This window comes from Callionymus lyra, chromosome 13 (genome assembly GCF_982586985.1).
Source record: "Callionymus lyra chromosome 13, fCalLyr1.hap1.1, whole genome shotgun sequence".
NCBI classification, from domain to species: domain Eukaryota; kingdom Metazoa; phylum Chordata; class Actinopteri; order Syngnathiformes; family Callionymidae; genus Callionymus; species Callionymus lyra.
The window spans coordinates 25,347,144-25,369,388 of NC_141830.1; the positions used below are offsets into that span (position 1 = coordinate 25,347,144).

Below are 22,245 nucleotides of genomic sequence, written 5' to 3' on the forward strand. Positions count from 1 at the left end.
ATATGTGACGCCACACACTTCTTACGTGACGCCACACACTTCATACGTGACGCCACACACTTCTTACGTGACGCCACACACTTCATACGTGACTCCACACTCTTCATACGTGACTCCACACTCTTCATACGTGACTCCACACACTTCATACGTGACTCCACACACTTCTTACGTGACGCCACACACTTCATACGTGACGCCACACACTTCATTTGTGACGCCACACACTTCATACGTGACGCCACACACTTCATACGTGACGCCACACACTTCATACGTGACGCCACACACTTCATACGTGACGCTACACACTTCATTTGTGACGCCACACACTTCATACGTGACTCCACACACTTCATACGTGACGCCACACACTTCATACGTGACTCCACACACTTCATACGTGACGCCACACACTTCATACGTGACGCCACACACTTCATACGTGACTCCACACACTTCATACGTGACGCCACACACTTCATACGTGACTCCACACACTTCTTACGTGACGCCAGACTCTTCATATGTGACGCCACACACTTCATACGTGACTCCACACACTTCATACGTGACGCCACACACTTCATTTGTGACGCCACACACTTCATTTGTGACGCCACACACTTCATACGTGACGCCACACACTTCATACGTGACGCCACACACTTAATACGTGACGCCACACACTTCATTTGTGACGCCACACACTTCATTTGTGACGCCACACACTTCATTTGTGACGCCACACACTTCATTTGTGACGCTACACACTTCATTTGTGACGCCACACACTTCATACGTGACGCCACACACTTCATACGTGACGCCACACACTTCATACGTGACGCCACACACTTCATTTGTGACGCCACACACTTCATACGTGACGCCACACACTTCATTTGTGACGCCACACACTTTATTTGTGACGCCACACACTTCATTTGTGACGCCACACACTTCATTTGTGACGCCACACACTTCATTTGTGACGCCACACACTTCATTTGTGACGCCACACACTTCATTTGTGACTCCACACACTTCATATGTGACGCCACACACTTCATACGTGACGCCACACACTTCATACGTGACGCCACACACTTCATACGTGACGCCACACACTTCATACGTGACTCCACACACTTCATACGTGACGCCACACACTTCATACGTGACGCCACACACTTCTTACGTGACGCCACACACTTCATATGTGACGCCACACACTTCTTACGTGACGCCACACACTTCATACGTGACGCCACACACTTCTTACGTGACGCCACACACTTCATACGTGACTCCACACTCTTCATACGTGACTCCACACTCTTCATACGTGACTCCACACACTTCATACGTGACTCCACACACTTCTTACGTGACGCCACACACTTCATACGTGACGCCACACACTTCATACGTGACGCCACACACTTCATACGTGACGCCACACACTTCATACGTGACGCCACACACTTCATACGTGACGCCACACACTTCATACGTGACGCTACACACTTCATTTGTGACGCCACACACTTCATACGTGACTCCACACACTTCATACGTGACGCCACACACTTCATACGTGACGCCACACACTTCATACGTGACTCCACACACTTCATACGTGACGCCACACACTTCATACGTGACTCCACACACTTCTTACGTGACGCCAGACTCTTCATATGTGACGCCACACACTTCATACGTGACTCCACACACTTCATACGTGACGCCACACACTTCATTTGTGACGCCACACACTTCATTTGTGACGCCACACACTTCATACGTGACGCCACACACTTCATACGTGACGCCACACACTTCATACGTGACGCCACACACTTCATTTGTGACGCCACACACTTCATTTGTGACGCCACACACTTCATTTGTGACGCCACACACTTCATTTGTGACGCCACACACTTCATTTGTGACGCCACACACTTCATTTGTGACGCCACACACTTCATTTGTGACGCCACACACTTCATACGTGACGCCACACACTTCATACGTGACGCCACACACTTCATACGTGACTCCACACACTTCATACGTGGCGCCACACACTTCATACGTGACGCCACACACTTCATACGTGACGCCACACACTTCATACGTGACGCCACACACTTCAAACGTGACGCCACACACTTCATACGTGACGCCACACACTTCATACGTGACTCCACACACTTCATACGTGACGCCACACACTTCATACGTGACTCCACACACTTCATACGTGACGCCACACACTTCATACGTGATGCCACACACTTCATACGTGACGCCACACACTTCATACGTGACTCCACACACTTCATACGTGACGCCACACACTTCATACGTGACTCCACACACTTCTTACGTGACGCCACACACTTCATACGTGACGCCACACACTTCATACGTGACGCCACACACTTAATACGTGACGCCACACACTTCATACGTGACGCTACACACTTCATTTGTGACGCCACACACTTCATACGTGACGCCACACACTTCATACGTGACGCCACACACTTCATACGTGACTCCACACACTTCATATGTGACGCCACACACTTCATACGTGACTCCACACACTTCATACGTGACGCCACACACTTCATACGTGACGCCACACACTTCATACGTGACGCCACACACTTCATACGTGACGCCACACACTTCATACGTGACTCCAAACACTTCATACGTGACGCCACACACTTCATTTGTGACGCCAAACACTTCATTTGTGACGCCACACACTTCATTTGTGACGCCACACACTTCATTTGTGAAGCCACACACTTCATTTGTGACGCCACACACTTCATTTGTGACGCCACACACTTCATTTGTGACGCCACACACTTCATTTGTGACGCCGCACACTTCATACGTGACTCCACACACTTCATACGTGACGCCACACACTTCATACGTGACTCCACACACTTCTTACGTGACGCCAGACTCTTCATATGTGACGCCACACACTTCATACGTGACTCCACACACTTCATACGTGACGCCACACACTTCATTTGTGACGCCACACACTTCATTTGTGACGCCACACACTTCATACGTGACGCCACACACTTCATACGTGACGCCACACACTTCATACGTGACGCCACACACTTCATTTGTGACGCCACACACTTCATTTGTGACGCCACACACTTCATTTGTGACGCCACACACTTCATTTGTGACGCTACACACTTCATTTGTGACGCCACACACTTCATACGTGACGCCACACACTTCATACGTGACGCCACACACTTCATTTGTGACGCCACACACTTCATACGTGACGCCACACACTTCATTTGTGACGCCACACACTTCATTTGTGACGCCACACACTTCATTTGTGACGCCACACACTTCATTTGTGACGCCACACACTTCATTTGTGACGCCACACACTTCATTTGTGACGCCACACACTTCATTTGTGACGCCACACACTTCATTTGTGACGCCACACACTTCATACGTGACGCCACACACTTCATACGTGACGCCACACACTTCATACGTGACTCCACACACTTCATACGTGACGCCACACACTTCATACGTGACGCCACACACTTCATACGTGACGCCACACACTTCATACGTGACGCCACACACTTCAAACGTGACGCCACACACTTCATACGTGACGCCACACACTTCATACGTGACTCCACACACTTCATACGTGACGCCACACACTTCATACGTGACTCCACACACTTCATACGTGACGCCACACACTTCATACGTGATGCCACACACTTCATACGTGACGCCACACACTTCATACGTGACTCCACACACTTCATACGTGACGCCACACACTTCATACGTGACTCCACACACTTCTTACGTGACGCCACACACTTCATACGTGACGCCACACACTTCATACGTGACGCCACACACTTAATACGTGACGCCACACACTTCATACGTGACGCTACACACTTCATTTGTGACGCCACACACTTCATACGTGACGCCACACACTTCATACGTGACGCCACACACTTCATACGTGACTCCACACACTTCATATGTGACGCCACACACTTCATACGTGACTCCACACACTTCATACGTGACGCCACACACTTCATACGTGACGCCACACACTTCATACGTGACGCCACACACTTCATACGTGACGCCACACACTTCATACGTGACTCCAAACACTTCATACGTGACGCCACACACTTCATTTGTGACGCCAAACACTTTATACGTGACGCCACACGCTTCATACGTGACGGCACACACTTCATTTGTGACGCCACACACTTCATTTGTGACGCCACACACTTCATTTGTGACGCCACACACTTCATTTGTGACGCCACACACTTCATTTGTGACGCCGCACACTTCATACGTGACTCCACACACTTCATACGTGACGCCACACACTTCATACGTGACTCCACACACTTCTTACGTGACGCCAGACTCTTCATATGTGACGCCACACACTTCATACGTGACTCCACACACTTCATACGTGACGCCACACACTTCATTTGTGACGCCACACACTTCATTTGTGACGCCACACACTTCATACGTGACGCCACACACTTCATACGTGACGCCACACACTTCATACGTGACGCCACACACTTCATTTGTGACGCCACACACTTCATTTGTGACGCCACACACTTCATTTGTGACGCCACACACTTCATTTGTGACGCTACACACTTCATTTGTGACGCCACACACTTCATACGTGACGCCACACACTTCATACGTGACGCCACACACTTCATTTGTGACGCCACACACTTCATACGTGACGCCACACACTTCATTTGTGACGCCACACACTTTATTTGTGACGCCACACACTTCATTTGTGACGCCACACACTTCATTTGTGACGCCACACACTTCATTTGTGACGCCACACACTTCATTTGTGACGCCACACACTTCATTTGTGACTCCACACACTTCATATGTGACGCCACACACTTCATACGTGACGCCACACACTTCATACGTGACGCCACACACTTCATACGTGACGCCACACACTTCATACGTGACTCCACACACTTCATACGTGACGCCACACACTTCATACGTGACTCCACACACTTCTTACGTGACGCCACACACTTCATACGTGACGCCACACACTTCATACGTGACTCCACACACTTCATACGTGACGCCACACACTTCATACGTGACGCCACACACTTCATACGTGACGCCACACACTTCATACGTGACGCCACACACTTCATACGTGACTCCAAACACTTCATACGTGACGCCACACACTTCATTTGTGACGCCACACACTTCATTTGTGACTCCACACACTTCATATGTGACGCCACACACTTCATACGTGACGCCACACACTTCATACGTGACGCCACACACTTCATACGTGACGCCACACACTTCATACGTGACTCCACACACTTCATACGTGACGCCACACACTTCATACGTGACTCCACACACTTCTTACGTGACGCCACACACTTCATACGTGACGCCACACACTTCATACGAGACGCCACACACTTAATACGTGACGCCACACACTTCATACTTGACGCTACACACTTCATTTGTGACGCCACACACTTCATACGTGACGCCACACACTTCATACGTGACGCCACACACTTCATACGTGACTCCACACACTTCATATGTGACGCCACACACTTCATACGTGACTCCACACACTTCATACGTGACGCCACACACTTCATACGTGACGCCACACACTTCATACGTGACGCCACACACTTCATACGTGACGCCACACACTTCATACGTGACTCCAAACACTTCATACGTGACGCCACACACTTCATTTGTGACGCCACACACTTCATACGTGACGCCACACGCTTCATACGTGACGGCACACACTTCATTTGTGACGCCACACACTTCATTTGTGACGCCACACACTTCATTTGTGACGCCACACACTTCATTTGTGACGCCACACACTTCATTTGTGACGCCGCACACTTCATACGTGACTCCACACACTTCATACGTGACGCCACACACTTCATACGTGACTCCACACACTTCTTACGTGACGCCAGACTCTTCATATGTGACGCCACACACTTCATACGTGACTCCACACACTTCATACGTGACGCCACACACTTCATTTGTGACGCCACACACTTCATTTGTGACGCCACACACTTCATACGTGACGCCACACACTTCATACGTGACGCCACACACTTCATACGTGACGCCACACACTTCATTTGTGACGCCACACACTTCATTTGTGACGCCACACACTTCATTTGTGACGCCACACACTTCATTTGTGACGCCACACACTTCATTTGTGACGCCACACACTTCATACGTGACGCCACACACTTCATACGTGACGCCACACACTTCATTTGTGACGCCACACACTTCATACGTGACGCCACACACTTCATTTGTGACGCCACACACTTTATTTGTGACGCCACACACTTCATTTGTGACGCCACACACTTCATTTGTGACGCCACACACTTCATTTGTGACGCCACACACTTCATTTGTGACGCCACACACTTCATTTGTGACTCCACACACTTCATATGTGACGCCACACACTTCATACGTGACGCCACACACTTCATACGTGACGCCACACACTTCATACGTGACGCCACACACTTCATATGTGACTCCACACACTTCATACGTGACGCCACACACTTCATACGTGACGCCACACACTTCTTACGTGACGCCACACACTTCATATGTGACGCCACACACTTCTTACGTGACGCCACACACTTCATACGTGACGCCACACACTTCTTACGTGACGCCACACACTTCATACGTGACTCCACACTCTTCATACGTGACTCCACACTCTTCATACGTGACGCCACACACTTCATTTGTGACGCCACACACTTCATTTGTGACGCCACACACTTCATTTGTGACGCCACACACTTCATTTGTGACGCCACACACTTCATTTGTGACTCCACACACTTCATATGTGACGCCACACACTTCATACGTGACGCCACACACTTCATACGTGACGCCACACACTTCATACGTGACGCCACACACTTCATACGTGACTCCACACACTTCATACGTGACGCCACACACTTCACACGTGACTCCACACACTTCTTACGTGACGCCACACACTTCATACGTGACGCCACACACTTCATACGTGACTCCACACACTTCATACGTGACGCCACACACTTCATACGTGACGCCACACACTTCATACGTGACGCCACACACTTCATACGTGACGCCACACACTTCATACGTGACTCCAAACACTTCATACGTGACGCCACACACTTCATTTGTGACGCCACACACTTCATTTGTGACTCCACACACTTCATATGTGACGCCACACACTTCATACGTGACGCCACACACTTCATACGTGACGCCACACACTTCATACGTGACGCCACACACTTCATACGTGACTCCACACACTTCATACGTGACGCCACACACTTCATACGTGACTCCACACACTTCTTACGTGACGCCACACACTTCATACGTGACGCCACACACTTCATACGAGACGCCACACACTTAATACGTGACGCCACACACTTCATACGTGACGCTACACACTTCATTTGTGACGCCACACACTTCATACGTGACGCCACACACTTCATACGTGACGCCACACACTTCATACGTGACTCCACACACTTCATATGTGACGCCACACACTTCATACGTGACTCCACACACTTCATACGTGACGCCACACACTTCATACGTGACGCCACACACTTCATACGTGACGCCACACACTTCATACGTGACGCCACACACTTCATACGTGACTCCAAACACTTCATACGTGACGCCACACACTTCATTTGTGACGCCACACACTTCATACGTGACGCCACACGCTTCATACGTGACGGCACACACTTCATTTGTGACGCCACACACTTCATTTGTGACGCCACACACTTCATTTGTGACGCCACACACTTCATTTGTGACGCCACACACTTCATTTGTGACGCCGCACACTTCATACGTGACTCCACACACTTCATACGTGACGCCACACACTTCATACGTGACTCCACACACTTCTTACGTGACGCCAGACTCTTCATATGTGACGCCACACACTTCATACGTGACTCCACACACTTCATACGTGACGCCACACACTTCATTTGTGACGCCACACACTTCATTTGTGACGCCACACACTTCATACGTGACGCCACACACTTCATACGTGACGCCACACACTTCATACGTGACGCCACACACTTCATTTGTGACGCCACACACTTCATTTGTGACGCCACACACTTCATTTGTGACGCCACACACTTCATTTGTGACGCTACACACTTCATTTGTGACGCCACACACTTCATACGTGACGCCACACACTTCATACGTGACGCCACACACTTCATTTGTGACGCCACACACTTCATACGTGACGCCACACACTTCATTTGTGACGCCACACACTTTATTTGTGACGCCACACACTTCATTTGTGACGCCACACACTTCATTTGTGACGCCACACACTTCATTTGTGACGCCACACACTTCATTTGTGACGCCACACACTTCATTTGTGACTCCACACACTTCATATGTGACGCCACACACTTCATACGTGACGCCACACACTTCATACGTGACGCCACACACTTCATACGTGACGCCACACACTTCATACGTGACTCCACACACTTCATACGTGACGCCACACACTTCATACGTGACGCCACACACTTCTTACGTGACGCCACACACTTCATATGTGACGCCACACACTTCTTACGTGACGCCACACACTTCATACGTGACGCCACACACTTCTTACGTGACGCCACACACTTCATACGTGACTCCACACTCTTCATACGTGACTCCACACTCTTCATACGTGACTCCACACACTTCATACGTGACTCCACACACTTCTTACGTGACGCCACACACTTCATACGTGACGCCACACACTTCATACGTGACGCCACACACTTCATACGTGACGCCACACACTTCATACGTGACGCCACACACTTCATACGTGACGCCACACACTTCATACGTGACGCTACACACTTCATTTGTGACGCCACACACTTCATACGTGACTCCACACACTTCATACGTGACGCCACACACTTCATACGTGACTCCACACACTTCATACGTGACGCCACACACTTCATACGTGACGCCACACACTTCATACGTGACTCCACACACTTCATACGTGACGCCACACACTTCATACGTGACTCCACACACTTCTTACGTGACGCCAGACTCTTCATATGTGACGCCACACACTTCATACGTGACGCCACACACTTCATACGTGACGCCACACACTTCATACGTGACGCCACACACTTCATACGTGACTCCAAACACTTCATACGTGACGCCACACACCTCATTTGTGACGCCACACACTTCATACGTGACTCCACACACTTCATACGTGACGCCACACACTTCATACGTGACTCCACACACTTCTTACGTGACGCCAGACTCTTCATATGTGACGCCACACACTTCATACGTGACTCCACACACTTCATACGTGACGCCACACACTTCATTTGTGACGCCACACACTTCATTTGTGACGCCACACACTTCATACGTGACGCCACACACTTCATACGTGACGCCACACACTTCATACGTGACGCCACACACTTCATTTGTGACGCCACACACTTCATTTGTGACGCCACACACTTCATTTGTGACGCTACACACTTCATTTGTGACGCCACACACTTCATACGTGACGCCACACACTTCATACGTGACGCCACACACTTCATTTGTGACGCCACACACTTCATACGTGACGCCACACACTTCATTTGTGACGCCACACACTTTATTTGTGACGCCACACACTTCATTTGTGACGCCACACACTTCATTTGTGACGCCACACACTTCATTTGTGACGCCACACACTTCATTTATGACGCCACACACTTCATTTGTGACTCCACACATTTCATATGTGACGCCACACACTTCATACGTGACGCCACACACTTCATACGTGACGCCACACACTTCATACGTGACGCCACACACTTCATACGTGACTCCACACACTTCATACGTGACGCCACACACTTCATACGTGACGCCACACACTTCTTACGTGACGCCACACACTTCATATGTGACGCCACACACTTCTTACGTGACGCCACACACTTCATACGTGACGCCACACACTTCTTACGTGACGCCACACACTTCATACGTGACTCCACACTCTTCATACGTGACTCCACACTCTTCATACGTGACTCCACACACTTCATACGTGACTCCACACACTTCTTACGTGACGCCACACACTTCATACGTGACGCCACACACTTCATACGTGACGCCACACACTTCATACGTGACGCCACACACTTCATACGTGACGCCACACACTTCATACGTGACGCCACACACTTCATACGTGACGCTACACACTTCATTTGTGACGCCACACACTTCATACGTGACTCCACACACTTCATACGTGACGCCACACACTTCATACGTGACTCCACACACTTCATACGTGACGCCACACACTTCATACGTGACGCCACACACTTCATACGTGACTCCACACACTTCATACGTGACGCCACACACTTCATACGTGACTCCACACACTTCTTACGTGACGCCAGACTCTTCATATGTGACGCCACACACTTCATACGTGACTCCACACACTTCATACGTGACGCCACACACTTCATTTGTGACGCCACACACTTCATTTGTGACGCCACACACTTCATACGTGACGCCACACACTTCATACGTGACGCCACACACTTCATTTGTGACGCCACACACTTCATTCGTGACGCCACACACTTCATTTGTGACGCCACACACTTCATTTGTGACGCCACACACTTCATTTGTGACGCCACACACTTCATTTGTGACGCCACACACTTCATTTGTGACGCCACACACTTCATACGTGACGCCACACACTTCATACGTGACGCCACACACTTCATACGTGACGCCACACACTTCATACGTGACTCCACACACTTCATACGTGACGCCACACACTTCATACGTGACGCCACACACTTCATACGTGACGCCACACACTTCATACGTGACGCCACACACTTCATACGTGACGCCACACACTTCATACGTGACGCCACACACTTCATACGTGACTCCACACACTTCATACGTGACGCCACACACTTCATACGTGACTCCACACACTTCATACGTGACGCCACACACTTCATACGTGATGCCACACACTTCATACGTGACGCCACACACTTCATACGTGACTCCACACACTTCATACGTGACGCCACACACTTCATACGTGACGCCACACACTTCATACGTGACTCCACACACTTCATACGTGACGCCACACACTTCATACGTGACTCCACACACTTCTTACGTGACGCCAGACTCTTCATATGTGACGCCACACACTTCATACGTGACTCCACACACTTCATACGTGACGCCACACACTTCATTTGTGACGCCACACACTTCATTTGTGACGCCACACACTTCATACGTGACGCCACACACTTCATACGTGACGCTACACACTTCATTTGTGACGCCACACACTTCATACGTGACGCCACACACTTCATACGTGACGCCACACACTTCATACGTGACTCCACACACTTCATATGTGACGCCACACACTTCATACGTGACTCCACACACTTCATACGTGACGCCACACACTTCATACGTGACGCCACACACTTCATACGTGACGCCACACACTTCATACGTGACGCCACACACTTCATACGTGACTCCAAACACTTCATACGTGACGCCACACACTTCATTTGTGACGCCACACACTTCATACGTGACGCCACACACTTCATACGTGACGCCACACACTTCATACGTGACGCCACACACTTCATTTGTGACGCCACACACTTCATTTGTGACGCCACACACTTCATTTGTGACGCCACACACTTCATTTGTGACGCCACACACTTCATTTGTGACGCCGCACACTTCATACGTGACTCCACACACTTCATACGTGACGCCACACACTTCATACGTGACTCCACACACTTCTTACGTGACGCCAGACTCTTCATATGTGACGCCACACACTTCATACGTGACTCCACACACTTCATACGTGACGCCACACACTTCATTTGTGACGCCACACACTTCATTTGTGACGCCACACACTTCATACGTGACGCCACACACTTCATACGTGACGCCACACACTTCATACGTGACGCCACACACTTCATTTGTGACGCCACACACTTCATTTGTGACGCCACAAACTTCATTTGTGACGCCACACACTTCATTTGTGACGCTACACACTTCATTTGTGACGCCACACACTTCAGAGGTGACGCCACACACTTCATACGTGACGCCACACACTTCATTTGTGACGCCACACACTTCATACGTGACGCCACACACTTCATTTGTGACGCCACACACTTTATTTGTGACGCCACACACTTCATTTGTGACGCCACACACTTCATTTGTGACGCCACACACTTCATTTGTGACGCCACACACTTCATTTGTGACGCCACACACTTCATTTGTGACTCCACAAACTTCATATGTGACGCCACACACTTCATACGTGACGCCACACACTTCATACGTGACGCCACACACTTCATACGTGACGCCACACACTTCATACGTGACTCCACACACTTCATACGTGACGCCACACACTTCATACGTGACGCCACACACTTCTTACGTGACGCCACACACTTCATATGTGACGCCACACACTTCTTACGTGACGCCACACACTTCATACGTGACGCCACACACTTCTTACGTGACGCCACACACTTCATACGTGACTCCACACTCTTCATACGTGACTCCACACTCTTCATACGTGACTCCACACACTTCATACGTGACTCCACACACTTCTTACGTGACGCCACACACTTCATACGTGACGCCACACACTTCATACGTGACGCCACACACTTCATACGTGACGCCACACACTTCATACGTGACGCCACACACTTCATACGTGACGCCACACACTTCATACGTGACGCTACACACTTCATTTGTGACGCCACACACTTCATACGTGACTCCACACACTTCATACGTGACGCCACACACTTCATACGTGACTCCACACACTTCATACGTGACGCCACACACTTCATACGTGACGCCACACACTTCATTCGTGACTCCACACACTTCATACGTGACGCCACACACTTTATACGTGACTCCACACACTTCTTACGTGACGCCAGACTCTTCATATGTGACGCCACACACTTCATACGTGACTCCACACACTTCATACGTGACGCCACACACTTCATTTGTGACGCCACACACTTCATTTGTGACGCCACACACTTCATACGTGACGCCACACACTTCATACGTGACGCCACACACTTCATACGTGACGCCACACACTTCATTTGTGACGCCACACACTTCATACGTGACGCCACACACTTCATACGTGACGCCACACACTTCATACGTGACGCCACACACTTCATACGTGACTCCACACACTTCATACGTGACGCCACACACTTCATACGTGACGCCACACACTTCATACGTGACGCCACACACTTCATACGTGACGCCACACACTTCATACGTGACGCCACACACTTCATACGTGACGCCACACACTTCATACGTGACTCCACACACTTCATACGTGACGCCACACACTTCATACGTGACTCCACACACTTCATACGTGACGCCACACACTTCATACGTGATGCCACACACTTCATACGTGACGCCACACACTTCATACGTGACTCCACACACTTCATACGTGACGCCACACACTTCATACGTGACTCCACACACTTCTTACGCGACGCCACACACTTCATACGTGACGCCACACACTTCATACGTGACGCCACACACTTAATACGTGACGCCACACACTTCATACGTGACGCTACACACTTCATTTGTGACGCCACACACTTCATACGTGACGCCACACACTTCATACGTGACGCCACACACTTCATACGTGACTCCACACACTTCATATGTGACGCCACACACTTCATACGTGACTCCACACACTTCATACGTGACGCCACACACTTCATACGTGACGCCACACACTTCATACGTGACGCCACACACTTCATACGTGACGCCACACACTTCATACGTGACTCCAAACACTTCATACGTGACGCCACACACTTCATTTGTGACGCCACACACTTCATACGTGACGCCACACACTTCATTTGTGACGCCACACACTTCATTTGTGACGCCACACACTTCATTTGTGACGCCACACACTTCATTTGTGACGCCGCACACTTCATACGTGACTCCACACACTTCATACGTGACGCCACACACTTCATACGTGACTCCACACATTTCTTACGTGACGCCACACACTTCATACGTGACTCCACAAACTTCATACGTGACGCCACACACTTCATACGTGACGCCACACACTTCATACGTGACTCCACACACTTCATACGTGACGCCACACACTTCATACGTGACTCCACACACTTCTTACGTGACGCCACAAACTTCATACGTGACGCCACACACTTCATACGTGACGCCACACACTTAATACGTGACGCCACACACTTCATACGTGACGCTACACACTTCATTTGTGACGCCACACACTTCATACGTGACGCCACACACTTCATTTGTGACGCCACACACTTCATACGTGACTCCACACACTTCATATTTGACGCCACACACTTCATACGTGACTCCACACACTTCATACGTGACGCCACACACTTCATACGTGACGCCACACACTTCATTTGTGACGCCACACACTTCATTTTTGACGCCACACACTTCATACGTGACTCCACACACTTCATACGTGACGCCACACACTTCATACGTGACGCCACACACTTCTTACGTGACGCCACACACTTCATATGTGACGCCACACACTTCTTACGTGAAGCCACACACTTCATACGTGACGCCACACACTTCTTACGTGACGCCACACACTTCATACGTGACTCCACACTCTTCATACGTGACTCCACACTCTTCATACGTGACTCCACACACTTCATACGTGACTCCACACACTTCTTACGTGACGCCACACACTTCTTACGTGACGCCACACACTTCATACGTGACGCCACACACTTCATACGTGACGCCACACACTTCATACGTGACGCCACACACTTCATACGTGACGCTACACACTTCATTTGTGACGCCACACACTTCATACGTGACGCCACACACTTCATTTGTGACGCCACACACTTCATACGTGACGCCACACAATTCATACGTGACGCCACACACTTCATACGTGACTCCACACACTTCATACGTACTTCATACGTGACGCCACACACTTCATACGTGACTCCACACACTTCATACATGACGCCACACACTACACGCCACACACTACACACTTCATACGTGACGCCACACACTTCATACGTGACGCCACACACTTCATTTGTGACGCCACACACTTCATACGTGACGCCACACACTTCATTTGTGACGCCACACACTTCATACCACACAATTCATACGTGACGCCACACACTTCATACGTGACTCCACACACTTCATACGTGACGCCACACACTTCATACGTGACGCTACACACTTCATTTGTGACGCCACACACTTCATACGTGACGCCACACACTTCATTTGTGACGCCACACACTTCATACGTGACGCCACACAATTCATACGTGACGCCACACACTTCATACGTGACTCCACACACTTCATACGTACTTCATACGTGACTCCACACACTTCATACGTGACTCCACACACTTCATATGTGACGCCACACACTTCATACGTGACGCCACACACTTCATACGTGACTCCACACACTTCATACGTGACGCCACACACTTCATACGTGACTCCACACACTTCATACGTGACGCCACACACTTCATACGTGACGCCACACACTTCATACGTTACTCCACACACTTCATACGTGACGCCACACACTTCATACGTGACGCCACACACTTCATACGTGACGCCACACACTTCATACGTGACTCCACACACTTCATACGTGACGCCACACACTTCATACATGACGCTACACACTTCATTTGTGACGCCACACACTTCATACGTGACGCCACACACTTCATTTGTGACGCCACACACTTCATACGTGACGCCACACAATTCATACGTGACGCCACACACTTCATACCTGACTCCACACACTTCATACGTACTTCATACGTGACTCCACACACTTCATACGTGACTCCACACACTTCATATGTGACGCCACACACTTCATACGTGACGCCACACACTTCATACGTGACTCCACACACTTCATACGTGACGCCACACACTTCATACGTGACTCCACACACTTCATACGTGACGCCACACACTTCATACGTGATGCCACACACTTCATACGTTACTCCACACACTTCATACGTGACGCCACACACTTCATACGTGACGCCACACACTTCATTTGTGACGCCACACACTTCATACGTGACGCCACACACTTCATTTGTGACGCCACACACTTCATACGTGACGCCACACAATTCATACGTGACGCCACACACTTCATACGTGACTCCACACACTTCATACGTACTTCATACGTGACGCCACACACTTCATACGTGACTCCACACACTTCATACATGACGCCACACACTACACGCCACACACTACACACTTCATACGTGACGCCACACACTTCATACGTGACGCCACACACTTCATTTGTGACGCCACACACTTCATACGTGACGCCACACACTTCATTTGTGACGCCACACACTTCATACCACACAATTCATACGTGACGCCACACACTTCATACGTGACTCCACACACTTCATACGTGACGCCACACACTTCATACGTGACGCTACACACTTCATTTGTGACGCCACACACTTCATACGTGACGCCACACACTTCATTTGTGACGCCACACACTTCATACGTGACGCCACACAATTCATACGTGACGCCACACACTTCATACGTGACTCCACACACTTCATACGTACTTCATACGTGACTCCACACACTTCATACGTGACTCCACACACTTCATATGTGACGCCACACACTTCATACGTGACGCCACACACTTCATACGTGACTCCACACACTTCATACGTGACGCCACACACTTCATACGTGACTCCACACACTTCATACGTGACGCCACACACTTCATACGTGACGCCACACACTTCATACGTTACTCCACACACTTCATACGTGACGCCACACACTTCATACGTGACGCCACACACTTCATACGTGACTCCACACACTTCATACGTGACGCCACACACTTCATACATGACGCTACACACTTCATTTGTGACGCCACACACTTCATACGTGACGCCACACACTTCATTTGTGACGCCACACACTTCATACGTGACGCCACACAATTCATACGTGACGCCACACACTTCATACGTGACTCCACACACTTCATACGTACTTCATACGTGACTCCACACACTTCATACGTGACTCCACACACTTCATATGTGACGCCACACACTTCATACGTGACGCCACACACTTCATACGTGACTCCACACACTTCATACGTGACGCCACACACTTCATACGTGACTCCACACACTTCATACGTGACGCCACACACTTCATACGTGACGCCACACACTTCATACGTTACTCCACACACTTCATACGTGACGCCACACACTTCATACGTGACGCCACACACTTCATACGTGACTCCACACACTTCATACGTGACGCCACACATTTCATACGTGACGCCACACACTTCATACGTGACTCCACACACTTCATACGTGACGCCACACACTTCATACGTTACTCCACACACTTCATACGTGACGCCACACACTTCATATGTGACGCCACACACTTCATACGTGACGCCACACACTTCATATGTGACTCCACACACTTCATACGTGACGCCACACACTTCATACCTGACGCTACACACTTCATTTGTGACGCCACACACTTCATACGTGACGCCACACACTTCATTTGTGACGCCACACACTTCATACGTGACGCCACACAATTCATACGTGACGCCACACACTTCATACGTGACTCCACACACTTCATACGTACTTCATACGTGACTCCACACACTTCATACGTGACTCCACACACTTCATATGTGACGCCACACACTTCATACGTGACGCCACACACTTCATACGTGACTCCACACACTTCATACGTGACGCCACACACTTCATACGTGACTCCACACACTTCATACGTGACGCCACACACTTCATACGTGACGCCACACACTTCATACGTTACTCCACACACTTCATACGTGACGCCACACACTTCATACGTGACGCCACACACTTCATACGTGACGCCACACACTTCATACGTGACTCCACACACTTCATACGTGACGCCACACACTTCATACGTGACTCCACACACTTCATACGTGACGCCACACATTTCATACGTGACGCCACACACTTCATACGTGACGCCACACACTTCATACGTGACGCCACACACTTCATACGTTACTCCACACACTTCATACGTGACGCCACACACTTCATACGTGACGCCACACACTTCATACGTGACGCCACACACTTCATACGTGACTCCACACACTTCATACGTGACGCCACACACTTCATACGTGACTCTACACACTTCATACATGACGCCACACACTTCATACGTGACGCCACACACTTCATACGTGACGCCACACACTTCATACGTGACTCCACACACTTCATACGTGACGCCACACACTTCATACGTGACTCCACACACTTCATACGTGATGCCACACACTTCATACGTGACGCCACACACTTCATACGTGACTCCACACACTTCATATGTGATGCCACACACTTCATACGTGACGCCACACACTTCATACGTGACGCCACACACTTCATGTTGGTTAAGGACCATAGTTTGAACATAATGGGTTTGTGTTTATCCTTATATTAACAAGTATTCTTATTCTTATTCTTTTCATCTTATTTTTATAAATCCTGAGAAATATTTCTTACTTGTCTTATATTATAGATATTAAGAAGAAAAAATAAATAAATAAATAAAAAATAAAAAATAAATTAAATGTAATTCAATTAAAGGATTTAATTAAATTAAATAAAATATAAACTCAACAAAATCAAATCTTTAAATTTAGAAATGATTATCAGTTATTGAAAAAAATAAATTAAATAGCTTTAAGAAAAGTAAAAAAGATGAAATAAAAGAAAATAATAAATAAAAGCAAATATAATTTGGCTTATCATCTTTAATTACTTACTGCATTTTTCATCAAGTAAATATAAAATACACCATTTTTTAATTCCTAAGTATTTTTTATTGATAAATGCTGAGACAAAATAATTGTGTCCAATATTCAGTCTATATTGTAAATATTTGTTACTTTTCTTATATCATTGATATTGAGAAAATAATAGAATTTATAAAATCTATTTTTCAATTATTATAATTAGAAAATCAAACTCTGTGAGAACCAATGTTTAATATATTTAAAAAATATGTTTGGTTTCTTATCAAAATGTTTTTTCTTTATTAACCATTAAATTCAATCATTTATATATTGAAAGGTTGAATTTGTTTTTATTGGTTATTAAAAATAAACATAGTTTGTGATATTCAAGACTAGCATTTTAAGCCTTATTAAAAAAGAAAAAAAAAACATAAACATGTTTTTTTTTAATGTTGGAATTAGAAAAAGTATATTCTTTGTAAAAAAAAGAAAAAAAAAAAGACTAAAACAAATACTTTTCCATTTAATTATTAAAAAAAACAAACGAATACAACCTATAAATATTCACATTATTCAATTAAATGACTCGATAGAAACAAAATACACAATTTAGAAATTATTGAAATCAGTTATTGAAAAAAATATATATATATATAAAAATGCCTAAAGAACAAAACAAAAATATAAAATAAAAATAAAATGAAATGATTCAAGAAAGAAAAAAATTAACTCAATAAAAACCAAGTACATGTTCAATTAATAAATTATTAAATTAAATTATTGAGAAAAAAGAAAAGTAAAAAAAAAAAAAAATAATAATAAATAAACTCAATAAAAACACAAATGTATTTATAATAATTGAAACTTCATCTTCGTTATTAACTGCATGTTTCATCGAGAGAAAATAAAATACATTGTTTAATTCCTAAAAAATAACCTTATAAAATTCAAAACAAGTCCATGAGTCAAAGACACGAGTGTTCTTAGTCGAACCGGACGAAGATGTCGACACTTTATACTTGAAACTTCTGAACGACATGACTCTGGTTATGACAAGTTTAATCTTCCTCGTCTGAATGAAGTTTTTATCTGACAACGGTTGGTGTGGTTCGTGCTCAGGCGGAGAAGTTCGACGGCCTGGTTCACTCTTTCATGGAGCGTCTGACCGATTCGGAGATGTCGCTGAAATATGGCGCCGTCCTTGAGGACGAGAACGGACTGATGGTCGTCAGCAAACAACACCAGGTCGGTCGGTGTGAGTTAACACAGCTGCTGATGAGTGACACATCTATGGAAGTTTATCCGTAATTAATCAATATATTGAAAGGTTGAATTTAGTATTTTAGAACAACTGAATAAAAAAATATATATATATATTATGGAATTTATATGAATTTGAATTATTGAATTTAAAACTGTGTGAATCAATGTTATATTTAGTATATTTAAAACTATGTTTTTTTATCTAAATGTTTTTTTTTATTAATCATTAAATTCAATCATTGACATATTGAAAGGTTGAATTTGCTTTGATTGATTATTAAATATAAACAGATTGTTATATTCAAAACATTTTTTTTAATTCAAGTCACTTTGTAGCCTTTTTTGAAATACATTTTATTTTTTTTATTTAACTCGTTGGAATTAGAAAAATCATATTATTTTTTAAATATTTATCACGAGATTAAAGTCAAATGAAGTGAAAATGAATGATGCTCTTGGTCCACAGGAGTCTCTGGCTTCTCTTCAGGCCCACGCTGAAGATCTTGAGAAGATCCAAAGTCTGGGTGAGGAGATCCTTCTGTCGTCTCACCCGGACTCCATCATCACACTCAAATCCTGGATGAGCGTCACCAAGACTCGCTACGAGGAGGTGCGACTGTCGGAGGACACAAGTGTTTTTTTTCCATCATCTCATGACTTCTTCTCCTCAGGTTCTGACGTGGGCCCAGCAGCAAGGGATGAAGATCCACAGCAGTCTGACCGCCCTGCAGGCGGAGAGGGAGACGCTCCAGAGACTCCTAGACTGGATCTCCTCAGCTGTGGAGGATCTTCACGTCAAGGACCGAGAACCACCGGCGGAGACCATCGAAAAGAACCAGGAGCTAATGGATCAGCACCAGGTCTGTCTTGATATCTCCACCGTCTGTGGATGTTACAAACATCTGATACCAACTCTGTCTCCGCAGGAGTTCATGGAAGGTCTGAACAAGAAGTTCACGGAGGTTGAAAGTGCAACGAAATCCTGCAAACACAAGAGCGTATCGAAGCAGATTTCACCGAGCAAACGCCCTCTGACACGTGAGACCCTGAATTTTTTCTTACTGATGGTTTCTTCTGATTTACTCATTGAACCTTTATACGAACCACCTTGAACTCTTACCATGTTTTTTTTATCTTCAAAGTAAGTGATAGTTGAGCCAAAATTCAAGCTCATCTTCCACTCTCCTGTTAACAAATGGTTGGGAGTATTTTCAGAGTAATGTGTTCTTTTTTAGAGTTTTAGTCAAAAATGTTTATTCATTTTAATGTAGCGACTTCGTCTTCATCTTCGTCCTAAAAGTAAGTTACTAATAGTTATTTGTAAAGATTTCTTTAGACCAGGGTCACAAAGCGCTTGAACAATCACAAACAATACACAGATAAAATACACACTTTAAAAGGTCAAGACAACACAGAGACACATGGGACACAGGCAA

At 46.9% G+C, this 22,245-nt stretch overlaps 1 protein-coding gene across 1 annotated transcript in view; it reads left to right on the plus strand.

The window, feature by feature from the left end:
• Window positions 1-22,245, plus strand: part of macf1b (microtubule actin crosslinking factor 1b) — a 52,987-nt gene that overhangs the window by 25,606 nt on the left and 5,136 nt on the right. The window contains exons 29-32 of the mRNA XM_087805175.1: window positions 20,666-20,791; window positions 21,276-21,419; window positions 21,481-21,669; window positions 21,736-21,847. Of these exons, the coding sequence (XP_087661301.1) occupies window positions 20,666-20,791; window positions 21,276-21,419; window positions 21,481-21,669; window positions 21,736-21,847 (571 nt within the window). The remainder of the gene's footprint in view (window positions 1-20,665; window positions 20,792-21,275; window positions 21,420-21,480; window positions 21,670-21,735; window positions 21,848-22,245) is intronic.